The sequence below is a fragment of the Marmota marmota genome, unplaced genomic scaffold, assembly GCF_001458135.2.
Source record: "Marmota marmota marmota unplaced genomic scaffold, marMar, whole genome shotgun sequence".
Classification (NCBI taxonomy): Eukaryota; Metazoa; Chordata; class Mammalia; order Rodentia; family Sciuridae; genus Marmota; species Marmota marmota.
This window is the reverse complement of record NW_026000242.1, coordinates 3,994,294-4,008,531: the sequence shown is the minus strand read 5'-3', so window position 1 is coordinate 4,008,531 and position 14,238 is coordinate 3,994,294. Positions and strand designations below refer to the sequence as shown.

At 35.9% G+C, this 14,238-nt stretch overlaps 1 protein-coding gene across 1 annotated transcript in view; it reads left to right on the top strand.

Annotated features, from left to right (window-relative positions):
- Positions 1–6: 6 nt before the first annotated feature.
- Arhgef12 (Rho guanine nucleotide exchange factor 12) overlaps positions 7–14,238 on the top strand; it is a 166,025-nt gene continuing 151,793 nt past the window's right edge. The window contains exon 1 of the mRNA XM_048795610.1: positions 7–276. Coding sequence (XP_048651567.1) covers positions 245–276 — 32 coding nt within the window. The 5' untranslated portion in view covers positions 7–244. The remainder of the gene's footprint in view (positions 277–14,238) is intronic.

Here is a 14,238-nt window from a genome sequence, read left to right as displayed (position 1 = left end):
CTCTAGAACTGCCTTCCGCTGACTCTCTGGGTTTGTTTTGGGAAATAACTTGTTTTGCTCCAATCCGCATTCCCTTTCCTTGACCCTCATCAATCGGATGTTCTAGATGACTGAATGGAGTTTTGAGTTGGACTTTTGTGTCCCCGCCGGAATCGGGCCTGATCCTAGAGCACTGGGGGTGGGGTGGAGGTGTTACCTTAAAATGCAAGTTGGATAAAAGGAGGACCTCTCGCCAAGGGCCCCAATGAGTGGCACACAGTCGACTATCACGGACAGGTGGGTATGAATTCCTCCTTTGCTTAGCCTCGCTGGATTTGGCCCGATCCAACAGGAAAGTCAGTGATGGCAGATTGCCTTTGGCGGTGAAGTTGACAGGCATAGGAAAAAGGAGCTGTGCAGTTAGTCTAGGGGTTCGGCCAAGTTATCCGGTTGATTGAATTTGGAAATGTAGTGCTTTTTGGAGAGAAACTTTCCCCGAGAAGAGTTAGGGGAAACCACGATTGTGTTTTTCTGTCTAAAGTGTGCATTAGAATTCTGTACTCATCTTGAAGCAAGAGGAAGGTCATTTTGGGTGAAGGTCAGTTCTTGAAGTCCATGGGTATTGGTGCATCATTGGATTTACTTCTTAAACATTGTTACATTTTTGAAATTTCTATCCTTGGACTTAATTTTCAGCCTGCTGCATGGTGATTTGTGAACTTGATCTCTTTTGAGTGTTGACCCGAAGTGTTTAATTATTAATTGTCTAATAATTTTCCAGAATGTTGACATTGCCAGTAAATCAAAGGCTCTTGCCGGAGGCAGAATCCAGGAGCTGAAAGCAATGAGGGAAAAAACTGTGGGACTTGCCTTTAATTATATATTTTCATATTTCATCTCCCAGAAACATTTAAGTTTAAGGGATGGAAACTCTAAGCAAGGCGCAAGCATGGCAATTGGATATTGTTTACTTATCAATGTTGCAGGATGGTGTGTATAGACTATGTGTGGTTGAACTGGAGTTCCCTTAGTCTTTAAGAGTTAATCATAAGTTAAGGGATAAAAGCATATTGCTTCCTTTACCACATTTTATTTCTGAATTTAGTTAGGACTATATTACTCCCAAATTTCAGTCAGCTCACTTTTATATTGAAGTCGGCCTTCAAACTATTACATCATAAAAATAGATCAAATAACTTGAATTTAAAGGCAAATCTCAGGTGAAGAGTGCAACAATAGTGTTCCTTCAGAAAGGAGTTTAATTTCCTAATAAGAGGGTTTCACCCAATTGTAAGACTCATTTGTTGATTTTAAAAGGGCCAAATTCCATTATCATACCATAACAGCTACTCCAGAAACAGAACTTCCTCTTCCTGTTGATGGCTTTGCAGTGTCACATGAATGTTCACCTAAAAGATTCCATTAAATATTTAAACTATTTGTTTATCCATTGCATATTTTGGTAAGTGGGCTTTCATTTTCAGTGAATAAATTTTTAATTTTTCTGAGAATACACTTCACATGAGTGGTGTGTTCTTGTTTTATTCTAGTTATCCCTATTTCTTTTCCTTTGAGGGTGTTTTGCTTCTGAGAAATCACTTTCACGGGTGTGTGGATAATTGTTTTCCTGGTCCACTCAATTCTTGCCCTTTTCGTTGGACATGTAGACAAGAAGTCTTACTAGGAATTGATGTGGTGTTGATTTTCATTGAGGTGCTGGGTGTTTAATTTGTAGAAACAGAACTTAGGGTTACCAACTGATTCCTTACAAAAGTCACTTAAAAGCCCCCAAGAAATGATATTTCTTAAGCATTGCTTCTCAGGTGTCTCATTTTTTGGAAATAAAATCTTGGGATTTGTGTCCTTTTTTTGTAAATTAGATAGTAATTGCATGGCTATTAAATATTATTACACTGAAAGCCTGTTCTTTGCCAGACATTGGACTGGGCACAAAAGATAATTATTTTAAGATTAATCTTTAAATTGTTTTGAGGATTAACAATGGTCTAGGTGCTGCTCAATGAGGTATTTTTATTTTAAATTTTTAAATATTAATTGTTTTGGTAGTGGGGATTGAACCCAGGGATGCTTGAACCACTGAGCCAATGTCCCCAGCCCTTTCTATTTTGAGACAGGGTCTCGATAAGTTGCTCAGGCCTCACTAAGTTGCTGAGGCTGGCCTCAAACTTGCAATCCTCCTGCCTCAGCCTCCTGAGTCACTGGGATTACAGGTGTGTACCACTGCACCTGGCTTATTTTTTTTAAACATACTATTTTTTTTTTTTTTTAGTACTGGGGATTGAACTCAGGAACACTCTACCCCTAAGCTATATCCTCAGTTCTTTTTTTTATTTTGAGACAGGGTCTCATTAAGTTGCTGAGGGTCTTGCAAAATTGCTGAGGCTAGCCTCTAATTTCCAGTCCTCCTGCCTCAGCCTTCTGAGTCACTGGGGTTACAGGCTTGTGACACTGTGCATGGCCTTTGACATATTTTTCTAAAAGGTAAAGAAACAAATCAGAAGCTGCTTAATTTTGCTGAGAACTGTTTCTTAGGAATTTATTCTAATATTTTAAAAATGGGAATTATTATATGACTTTTTTTTAAACACACCTTATCACCTTATTCTATAAAAAATTAAGCAGCCATTTCTCTTCAAGAGAGTGATTCCTGATTTGAATATACATTGAGGTGAGATCTGGAAGTAATGGTTTTGGTATTATTTCTATGCCAGGGTGCCTTAACAAAATTATAAATGTAGAATAATTTCTAGCTTCCTCTCAACCCTACCTATTTCATTTTTTTCCCCCACTATCTGGCTCTAATTTGTGCTGGGTGTATTTTACTGATTCTGGGACTATTGGCAAATTAATAGTGCCAGTGTAGCTTTTTAGAGATCCTTTCAAGTTTGAAGTACTCTATGTGGTATGGCTTTGTTCTGTAGAGTGTACAGAACCACCAGGCCAGCTGTGTGAGTTGGAGTTCTTTCATTGTGGTGCTTCTGACTACAGAGTCTGTCTGTCCTCAGTTGAAATCAGACTAGCTGGTTTTGGGCGTTGTTCTGTTTTGCAGTTTGTGGCAGGCGACACATGGCTGAACAAGATAAGAAGGGTTTTATTCTTGTGTTAGGGACGTGCTGGGGCTGGGATGGAATTCAGCTATGTTTAGTCTCTGATTGGTCACTTTGGATACTTAGAACTCTCTTACATCCTGTTATTATTTTGCAGTTAAATTAACACATTCATTTGCTCCTTTCTTTCCCCCTTTTTCTTTTACTCTTCAAACCACTTTTTTTTTTTTTTTTAAACTTAAAAAACTCAAACTACATTCATGGTAGCTATTGTTTCTATGTGGTATATCTGAGCAGCTTTAAAAAAAAAAAAATCTGGGACCAAGGATGTAGCTCAGTGGATGAGTGTGCTTTGCCTGTGATGTACAAGGTCCTGGGTTCAGTCCCCAGTACCACCACCAAAACAAACAAAAACAAAAAAACAACAACAAAAAATTAAGTCATTGATGTATGTATACCTTCTGGTCGCTTGCTTTGTAACTTCTATGAAAACCAGCAGACTATATAAGTTTTCAATGTTTAGAATGAGCATTTGAAAAGTGGTAGAAATGTCTGATTGCTGGTTTTTAGTCTACATTAATTGCAGCCTTCAGACCTAAAGTATATCCTAATTGTTTCTAATCTTCCTTTCTTGCCTTTCTTCTATTCCTGAGAGCTTTTCCATGCTATGATAATTAGAGTTTCTTTTGAGGGATAATAAGGAGAGAGTTCTCTTTCAGTGGACTCAGTAAATGATTTTATGACAGATTCCATAACTGAATTTTCAAGTACAGGACAGGGCAGGAAAGTTATAAGGGTCTTCCTTGAAATAAATGGATCTTTGTTTTGTCTGTGACTTATGGATTTTTCTTGTTTTTGATTTGTAGATAAAGTTTTTTGATTGTAAGGGAATTTTCTTAGCACTGAAATCAGCTTTAAGCTTGTTTAACTCAAGCAAACTTTTAAAGTGAATGTGGAGACCTGTAACTTTATATGCATGTACTAAGTAATTAGCATTTTTATTCAGGATACTTTTTCTGCCACAGTTGCCATATAATAATGCTTTTGGCTAAAAAAAGAATTCATACTTGTCTGCTGTATTTAAGGTTGTATGAGTCATTATCTGCAAGGTGAAATTACTTGACACATTTTCATGTAAAGCTAGTCGGTTGATTAACACAAAATTGAAATAGGGGATAAGGATCACAGTGCTAACTTTGCAGTATTTTATTTTTTAGTTTAGTTTTTTTTTTTTGGGGGGGTACTGAGAATTGAAACCAGGAGTGCATTACCAGTGAGATACATCCCCAGCTTTTTCTTTTTTTAAAATTTGTTTTATTTTGAGACATGCTCTGGCTAAGTTTCTTAGGGTCTAAGTTGCTAAGGCTGCCCTCAAACTTGCCAACCTCAAGCTTGAGATCCTCATGCTTCAGTCTCCCTAGTTGCTGGGATTATGGGCATGTGCCACCGTGTTGGGCCTGCATTGTTTTATTTTTGTATTTTAGTTCATTATAAAATCTTGGTTCATATAGGAATGCAGTAGTGCATCCACTTGTACATTTTTCTATGAGTCCATATATAGAGTACAAAGCAAATTTTTAAAAAGTATTAAGTCATGCAGTTTTACTAATGGCACACTTTTAAGAAATTTATTCTTTGAATTGACAAGAGAAATTTTATTTGAAATCATTTCAAAAGTATGTTAACCTGGTGCTACCACTTAATCACTTCTGTGGTTCCCAGTTGTCAACATATAGTCTATAATTTTGAGTTGACATGTAGGTTTATTTTTGTTTTTTTCTAAAAACTACTTTTGAATTTTCAAAAAAAAAAAAAAAGCAAAGTATGAGGCAGATGTTCATGGAACCTATAAATTTTACATTGTAGATATTCTGTGAGCAAACAATTGGAAAAACAAATCTTTGAGTATACATATGTGATTGCCATGGGTCACAGAAATAGCAGGATATTTGAATGGTTCACCAGAGATAATTTGAGGCATTCTTCTGCAGCTAATAATTTTATCTTATTATAGACACTTATTACCATGCTAGGGGTGTTGCTCAGTGGTAGAGTGCTTAGCTAGCATGCAAGAGGCCCTGGACTCTGTACTCAGGACCACACACACATATTAAAAAAAAAGTTATATAATCGTTTCTCTCCTAGAAAGTGGCCTGCCATGTTTTCAGAAATATGGAACAGAATTAACTTCATTTGGTCTCATCTGTTAAAACTTGGTTTTTATGATGTTTTAAAGCTTAATTTGAAGACATGCTCCTTTCCTTTTTAGTAATTTCCTAGTCTTCAAAATAGGGCCATTTGAATAGAAATCTTAAAACCAATAAAATTATAATTTTATTTTTTTGTTTTGAATAAAATATGTTCATGTATGCAATGGTATCCTGTGGTATTGTAATATTTATTTATTTATTTATTTATTTAGTGTTTGCAATATTTTCAGTTCAACATTAGGGGCAGATCCTGTGTTTGTCATTACACAGTAAGACAACATGGAGTTTAAGAAAAGATAATAAAACAGGAAAGGACAGGCCCAAGATTTTAACCTGGATTATCTGACTTTCAAGTTGCCCATTTTTCATTTTAAATTATTGTCTTTTTATGTGTATTATTTTTCTGTTATATTTTAATTACTTTCCAAATTCACCAACCTCACTTGGATTTTTCTCTTGCAGGATTCTTTCTTTCTGGTACTCATCTATGCTAACTTTAAATATCTGCCTCCAGAGATAAAGTGTCTATCACTTCCTCAGGAGACTGAACAGAAAACTGATAGGTCTTAGGAAGATTTTCCTGATCTTTTTTGTTTGTTTATTTGTTTTGGCACCAGGGATTGAACCTAGAGGCACTTAACCACTGAGCCACATCCCTGGCCCTATTTATTTATTTATTTTTTTGAGACAGGATAGGTTACCCAGGGCTTTGCAAAATTGCTGGGGCCAGCTTTGAACTTGGGATGCTTCTGCCTCAGCCTCCCGAACTGCTGGGATTATAGGCATGTGCCACTGCATCTGGCTGATTTTCCTGATCTTTAACCCAAACTTTTCTATTTTCCTTTTTTCCTCCATCATCATCATCATCATCATCATCACCACCACACTGGGGATTGAACCCAGGGGTGCTTTACCACTGAGTTAGTTGTAAACTAACTTTTTTAAAAAAAATTTTAATTTTTAAATTTGAGACGGGGCCTCACTAAATTGCTGAGGCTGTCTTTGAACTTGTGATCCTCCTGTCTCAGGCTCCTGAGTCCCTGAGATTATGGGTGTGTGTGTCACCGTGCCAGCTCAAACTTAACTTTTGGATTTTCCTGTACTTATATGTTCTTGCTATCCTAAGCTACATAATGCTCTCTTCCTCTTTAATGTTTATATGACTAAATGGTTCAAACAGTTATTCATCACTATTTCCATTCCACTACCTTCCTTATTTTTTGCTTAGCTACATTGTATATTTTCTGTTGATCCATTGTCTAAAAATCAACCTGTCTCTGTTAATATTGTATTAGCTTTTTCCAGTTGCTCTTCTAGAACAATTTTTTTTCTTTAGTTTCTCTCCTAGTACAAAATATAATATTCTGTATTTTATCTTTATTTATTTATTTATTTATTATTTTTTGGGTACTAGGGATGAACTTGGGGGCATTCAACCACTGAGCCACATCCCCAGACCTGTTTATGTTTTACTTAGAGACATCATCTCACTGAATTGCTTAGCACCTTGCTGTTGCTGAGGCTAGCTTGAACTCACCATCCTCCTATCTCAACCTCCTAAACCGCTGGGATTACAGGCATGCACCACTGTGCCAAGCTTGACCCATATTTTAGAGAAGCAAAAATTTTACAGTGATTCAGAAGTCTTTGATTCAGGAATAACCAAAAATTACCAGGTAGAAAGATTTTCAGTTTTAATTAACTTTTATTTCATGTCATTTGCAATGTTAAGGATTGAACTCAGGGCCTTACACATCCTAGTCAAGGACTCTACCACTGAGGCACATCCTCAGCCCCAGTTTTATTTTAGGTAGTTTTCAGAATTAATGTAAGAAATGTAGCAATCAAATGAAACAAACATATAAATAGTATAATTAACAAGTCAACTAAACAATTACTGACATCATAGAAGTCTTCTTTCCAAACTTATGATTTCAAATAAGTGCCCTTAATGTAACAGATGTTTTAATTATATGACAAAAAAGTAGACTATAGAAATTTTAAGTGTTAGGAATCAGTCAGGCGGTTGGGTTGTGGCTCAGTGGTAGAGTGTTTGCGTAGCATGTGTGAGGCACTGGGTTTAATTCTTAGCACTGTATATTAATAAATATAAAAATAAAAGTCCATCAACAACTAATAAAAATATATATTTTAAATTAGTTAGATGTGAGATAAAACATCTTTGAAGTGAAGATATGACTGTAGCTTTAAGATAAAATATCTGTTGTAATATTGTGCGATAGATACATCCGAAAATTGTTACTTTTCCAGTGTTTTTTTTTTCCAGTCTGTTACCTTAGATTGTATGTTGTTTTTTCTTTTTTTCATTGTTTTACCTTTTTGTCTCCTGTTATTTATTTCTGTTAGTGAAACTGCCTGCAATGTTTAGCAGTATTTTTTCCAGCAAAATATATAATTCAAATTGAAATATTTTACTTTGATGCCTTTATATTTGTAAGAATTGTTACTAATGACAACACTATATCAGAAAAAATGCATAAACTATTGTAAAATACTTAAGATTATAGAACTCTTGATTGTTTTATCTGTAGACTGTTTTCTTTGATACTAATTGAGTATAAGATTATTTACATGGATATCTTTATGTTTTGTTAGTTATTTTAGAATTTTGGAAACATGCCAAATTTAGAGAATTTTACTTTTTAATTTATAGTGTCTGGGATATCAAGATAGCCATATATGAAAGATATTTCTAAGACTTCAAGAGAATTTTATGAAATCAAGACTGAAATAATTTTTATTTTTTTTAATCTGTAAAGATAATACATAAATTGATGCTGAAGGTCAGATTCTGTGCTCAAGTTACATAAGCATGTGTGGCGTTGACTTTTATTCAAGAAGAGACTGAGTTTACCTTATTGAGTTAACATGCACCAGCACAGCTGACAGATTCATACCAAAACAGGATCTTTTACTAATTCGAATGCTGAGTCCTGGTTTTTAAAATTATAATCACATGACAGGCCTGGGTGGTTTCCCAGTGTTTAGAAACAAGCAAATCTAATGGCCAGTGAAAAATTGTTTCCTATCTTGGGACTGTGAGTTCATGAAGAAATTAGAAGTATATAAGAAAATTTGGTTTAGTTAATGCTTATACTCTGAAAAATAAAACCAAAAATAAAGATAATGCTCTCAGACCACTGTTTTGCTCAAATATTACATATAAATGCTGATTTTCATTTCATACATTTAAAAGAGCAGAGAGGATTTTGTAGATTTTCCATGAATTCTGAAAATGTAGATTATTTTGTTGTACAGAAACTGTTGGAGACTATCAGTATCTGAAGGAACTGTACCTGAAATTGATCACATAATGCTGAATATGATTATATGTTGTCTGTAAGAATAGGATCTCTCTCCAGTACACTTTAACATACATAGGAAATTCTATGAAGGTGTATAACCATATTCTTCTATAGATTTTAGATGGGTTATCTGCCTGTGTTACAGACACAAGCTGATATATTGTGGTTTGCCCAGTGTAGCTTCTGTGGTTTACTCAGAGGAAGTGGTTCTTGTGGGTGAAGGTCTGATCCTTTTGGAGATTGTTGGTGGCACATGCACTGTCAGCTTATTTCCTGTATTACTGGCTGTTTGGGCAAGACCTTCTCAGGGCAAGTAAGTACTACTGAAGGGGTATTTAAATATTTGTAGTGGTAGGTAGATTATGTTGTATAATATCTATCTCTCCAGTGATGGGAGGATTAAAATAATGTTTGTAAAGTGCTTTGAGATCCTAGAATGAAAAATGAAGACATAGTCATATTTGCAGGTTACTGCTATGTACACTGCTCAATCGAAGTAAGAACATGTAATAAAATGTTGTTCTATTGAACTTGATTTCTGTAACAATTGAAGTGTTGTTTAATTTCCAAAGAGTCAAAGGCCAGCTGCAGTGGTGCACTCCTGTAATCCCAGCTGCTCATGAGGCTGAGGTAGGAGGATTGCAAGTATGAGGCCTGTCTCAAATAAAAAATAAAAAGGTGTCTGGGGGTGTGGCTCAGTGGTAGAGCAGTTGCCTAGCATGTGTGAGGCACTGGATTCTATCCTCAGCACCATGAATAAACAAACAAACAAACAAATAGTATTGTGTCCATCTACAACTAAAAAATACTAAAAAAAAAAAAAAAAAAGAAATAAAAGGCCAGGGGATATATCTAATATCTCTAGGTTCAGTCCTCAGTACTGATAAATAGGAAAAGTCGTAACTAGAATTTTTCCTTTTTTCTTTCAATTCTCCTTTTAAATTTTACCCTACATAATTTAACTTAGTAGAGTATCTTGTATATGATACTGGTTAAGGCCTATTCAGAAAACAACACAGCAAATTTATTCATCAGTTTTATTGGAATACTAAAATAATGAAATTTAGAGAATTTCCTTTTGAGACCAGTAGCTATGCTATCCATATACAAAACCCTATATTTGCTTTGCTGAAGTCTGAAAATAAACAAAATGATAGAATTGAATATGTCATATGCCTTATTTTGGGGTATGTAGAGAGGAGGCTTTCTTTAAATATGAATTGTCAATTTTTTCGTTCCTCGAGGGTAGGAGGATAATTCTTAGTCATTTTAAAGTAATTATTTGCTTTACTTTCTTCGATTCTTTTTTAATATGGAAAAGCATAAGGAAGAAAAAAATGGCTTAAATGATCCAACTGCTAAATGTTTCTGCTCAGGTTAAATATACAACGCACAGAAAATTCAAATAATATGTAATGGTATTAAATAAAAAGTTTTCTTTTGATCTTGCTTCTATCCCAATGCATTCGTTAGTTCTTAGATACTCTCCTCAATGGTAACTACACTTATTGGTCTATATCCAAAACATTTAAAAAATATGCCACCCTCTCATTTTAATATTTTTTTACATCTGTATTCCCATAGTAGGTGGACCTATCAGCTTTTGCTAGATTATGCTGCCATATCAACATCTTCAAACTGTAGTGTCAGGATTGGCTGCAGCATTGCTTCATGTGTCTTATTTTGGAACCCTGAGTGAAGAAACATTACCTGCCTAGGATACGCCATTATCTTGGCAGAATAAAATAGCAAAGAAAACTGATGCAAATATTAGTTTATATCACTCAGTCATGGTGTACATCATGTCAGCTCAAATGTCATTGATTGAAAAAAGGTAATATGGTCAAGCTGATTGTTTCTGAGGTAGGAATATATACTCCTCCCACAGGTGGCATTATAAGTCACATGGTAATGGGTAAGGGCATGTAATCCTATTAAGGAAGGAAAGAGAAAGTTGAATAATTAAGGACAATAATATAATGTACCATAGGAGGTGCTCCATAAATGCTTGTTACATGGGTTGTTTTGAGTCTGTGAACAATTTTTTAGCTTTTTTTTTTTTAAGTGGAAAATTTTTAAGCATATACAAAAGTACAGAGAATGGTATGTTGAACGTTCCCATCATTAATTTCAACAATTATTAATGCATGGACAGTCTAGGTTTATCTATTTCTTTTGTTCTAAGTCCCTAAGGAATTATTTTGAAACAGTTTCTAGATATCATAATTTTACCCATAAATATTTTACTGAGTATCTCCAAAAGATGATATCTGAAAATGTAACTTCTTATAGTAAATTCTCACTGTATTATGGTTTGAGGTCCTGGGGCTGTGGGCTGATAGGTGTCAAGTGGGAGAGGATGTTCATGGAGTGTATCTGGAATTTGATAGTGAGGGCTTGTTTTGATTTCATTTTGAAATTTCTGGAGGAGGCTTACAATAGAATGTCATCTATTTTCCAGCCTTTACTCCACTTTAGAGTGAGTGAGTGTGTGTGTGTGTGTGTGTGTGTGTGTGTGTGTGTGTGTGTAGCAGAAGCAGGTAATTAACCTCTGGAAAAAATAACATTGCAACAGATTTGATTTGCAGGAGGTTTCATTTCTCACTGAGCCTCTATTGGGATGATGCCAGTTGAAAGGAATCCCAGCTCTTAATGGCTCCAGCTCTTCTGGGAGCTCTCAGTCAGTGATGTTATTTACTCTGGAGAAGAACATCAGAATCATTTATAAAAATTCTGTGCTCACCTATGCTATTTGTTACACTGAGAAAGGGTCTGTCATATCTTCAAGGCAATCTCTAAGATGATATAAAAGTAAGAAAGTAATTTTATCTAATTTTAGTTTAGAAATCATTAAAGCCACCCACTTTCAGCAGCTCGAGTTAATTTATTAGAGCACCCGAAAGCCTCCATTTTGGATTCTAGATGTCAGTGTCATCAGTAAGTTTACTTGTCATTTCCATGGTTGTAGGGTGCAAGAGGTATTATGTTATTGATGTAAGATTATTATCAGTTTTATAGGATGTTTTCTTTTGGGGGAAATAGTGGGAAGCAAATTAAAGAGATAATCCCCTTTTCAGTTTATGGATTGGTAGGTGACAATGAGGTAGTCAAAGAGTTTACATAGCTTAGTGTATATATAAATTATTGTATATAACACAATGAAAGTATCTTAGTATTACTGTCAAATTTATTTTCTTAATTGGCTTGTCACTGTGCATAGAGACACTTAGATTAGTCTTTATAGGTATTAGCCTTAGTTAGATAAAAGTTATATTGTTAAATTTATTTCAGAATCTTTTTAGGAAGTATAGGAAAAAAATGGTCATAACTGGCTTATAAATAAAATTATTTAAATTTGGGTTTTTCTTGCCATTGAGTTGATTCTGTCTTTGGTTGTGTGGGAAAATATAGTCTATTGAAAATATAAAAAACTGCATTTACCCCATGGAGAATAACTCTTTGGTTTGCTGTTTTTCTTATTATTTTTCTATTTTATCACAATTGAAAACATTATTTTTTAGAGATAATAATTTGTCAGTACCTTTGTTAAGAAAATGTACTTTAGTTGCATTTCAGTTTTATTTGCTAGTAGGTAATTTGGGGAAAGGTTTGTGGTTTCTAATTAACTGTATTTACCCAGAAATCCTATATGATTAGAATTCTTGTGACAGTGTTTAAAGTAAATTGGGTGTGTTGCCTGGATGTGAACAGTAAAAAAAAAAAAACCGAGAGTGGGGGGGGGGAAGAGTGAGAGAGAGGGGGGGGTAAGAGAGTGGAGAGGGGGGGAGAGGGAGGGAGGGAGGGAGAGAGAGAGAGAGAGAGAGAGAGAGAGAGAGAAGCTTCCTACCATGCAATTATAGTTTAATAGCATACAGTGTATTAGTCTATTTACAAAAATGGGAATTAAGTCACATATGCCCAAATATTACTAATTATATTAATTCTGACTCCCCTGTCAGGAATTTTCTTGAGTATTCTTTAAAAAATATATATATTTAAATTGTAGATGGACATAATACCTTTATTTTATTTATTTATCTTTTTATGTGGTACTGAGGATCAAACCCAGGGCTTCAAACATGCTAGGCATACTCTCTACCACTGAACCACAACTCTAACCCCAAGATAATTCTTTTTGTCAGAGATAAAAAGTACCTTTTAACATGAAATCTGTTTCAGCTCTGAATTTAATATATGAGGGTGTGTGTATGTGTTTATTCTTTGCTCTTAGAAGAGAAGTAGAAAGGAACTGAATGAGGATGATGTTAGTGTCTGGATTTTGGTGTCAGATTTGTTCTGTTATTTACTAGCTGGGAGACCTTAGGCAAATTTTCTTTTCTGAACAGCAGTTTAGTTTTCTCATCTATAAAATATGGGAATATACTTATTTTGAAGAGTTGTTGTGAAGATTAAATAAGAAAGTGTTTTAAGTATCTGGCACATAGTTAAAGGTAAGCCATAGTAGCTGTTACTGTTTAAAACCTCAGAAATTAGTTATGTTTTCCTAAGCCTTACATCTATGCTTTTGAAATGATTTTGAATTCACATGTATTTTCAGCTGCTGCTGCTGGAAAGATAATTATTCTCTTCCCCACTTGCTGTGATAATTACCTTATCTTTTATATTTATAATTCTAGACTATTTTTTAATTATTTTATTTTTATGCGATGCTAAGGATGAACCTAGGGCCTCACACATGCTAGGCAAGTGCTTTGCCACTAAGCTACAGTCCCGGCCCCAAATTATAGGTTATTCTTTAGAATTCAGGTGTATTTGGAAGTGATGAATAGATTTTTAAAAGTTCAGATTGTAGACTAGTTACAACTCTTAATAATAATAAAAGAAGATGGCCGCGAATAGAGTGCATCACACCCTGTGTACCGCGACACTGCGCAGGTGAATAATGAGTTAGAACCACAAAAAGCTATCTTGTCAGGAATTTACAGCAAAATCGGGGTGCACCGAAACCTAGAGGAAGGATTTCCATCACTGAGGACCGGTTATTGAGTCTGAAACACGAGCCAACTGTGCTACTGGAGATCCAGGCTGACTGATCCTCCGCTCACCACGCGGCCCACCCCGTGGCTACAGACGGCGGGGCGCCGCTGAGAAGCGACCAGCAAGCAGAGAGAAATGGTGCTACGGATTCTGTGGAGTTCTGCCGGCTGTGCCCTCACTGAGCTCCGGGCTGAGTTCGGGGTTTGAGACGGGGAAGGAAGCGGTCCAGTTCTATCCCCCACAACGGAAAGTCCACCAAGGAAGCCAGCGGCCACCATCTTGGAGAGCTGATGTCACCACTGCCAGTTTCCGACAGATTGCAACAATAAAACAGGTGTGTGTTACTCAGCCCATCTCCCATACAGCGGGGAATTCGCATAAAATCTCTCCCAGGCTTTCCGGAGGAGGGATTATCAGAATGAGCCTGCATAGAGACGCGGGGAAAGGTAGAGACACCTGACCTCCAAATCCCCCTCCCATCAGTGGCGAAAACGAAACCGGTCTTGCCAGCTCTGGGGGAGGGGCGAGCTGAAAAAATCAAAACAATAGGGTGCCGATTCCCAATAGCCACCCTCCACACCCAGCAAACCGCAGGCCCAGAGTACAGTTTGAACTGCCGAGAGGCATCACACAGGGGAAGGCCGGGCTAGCAGGAGA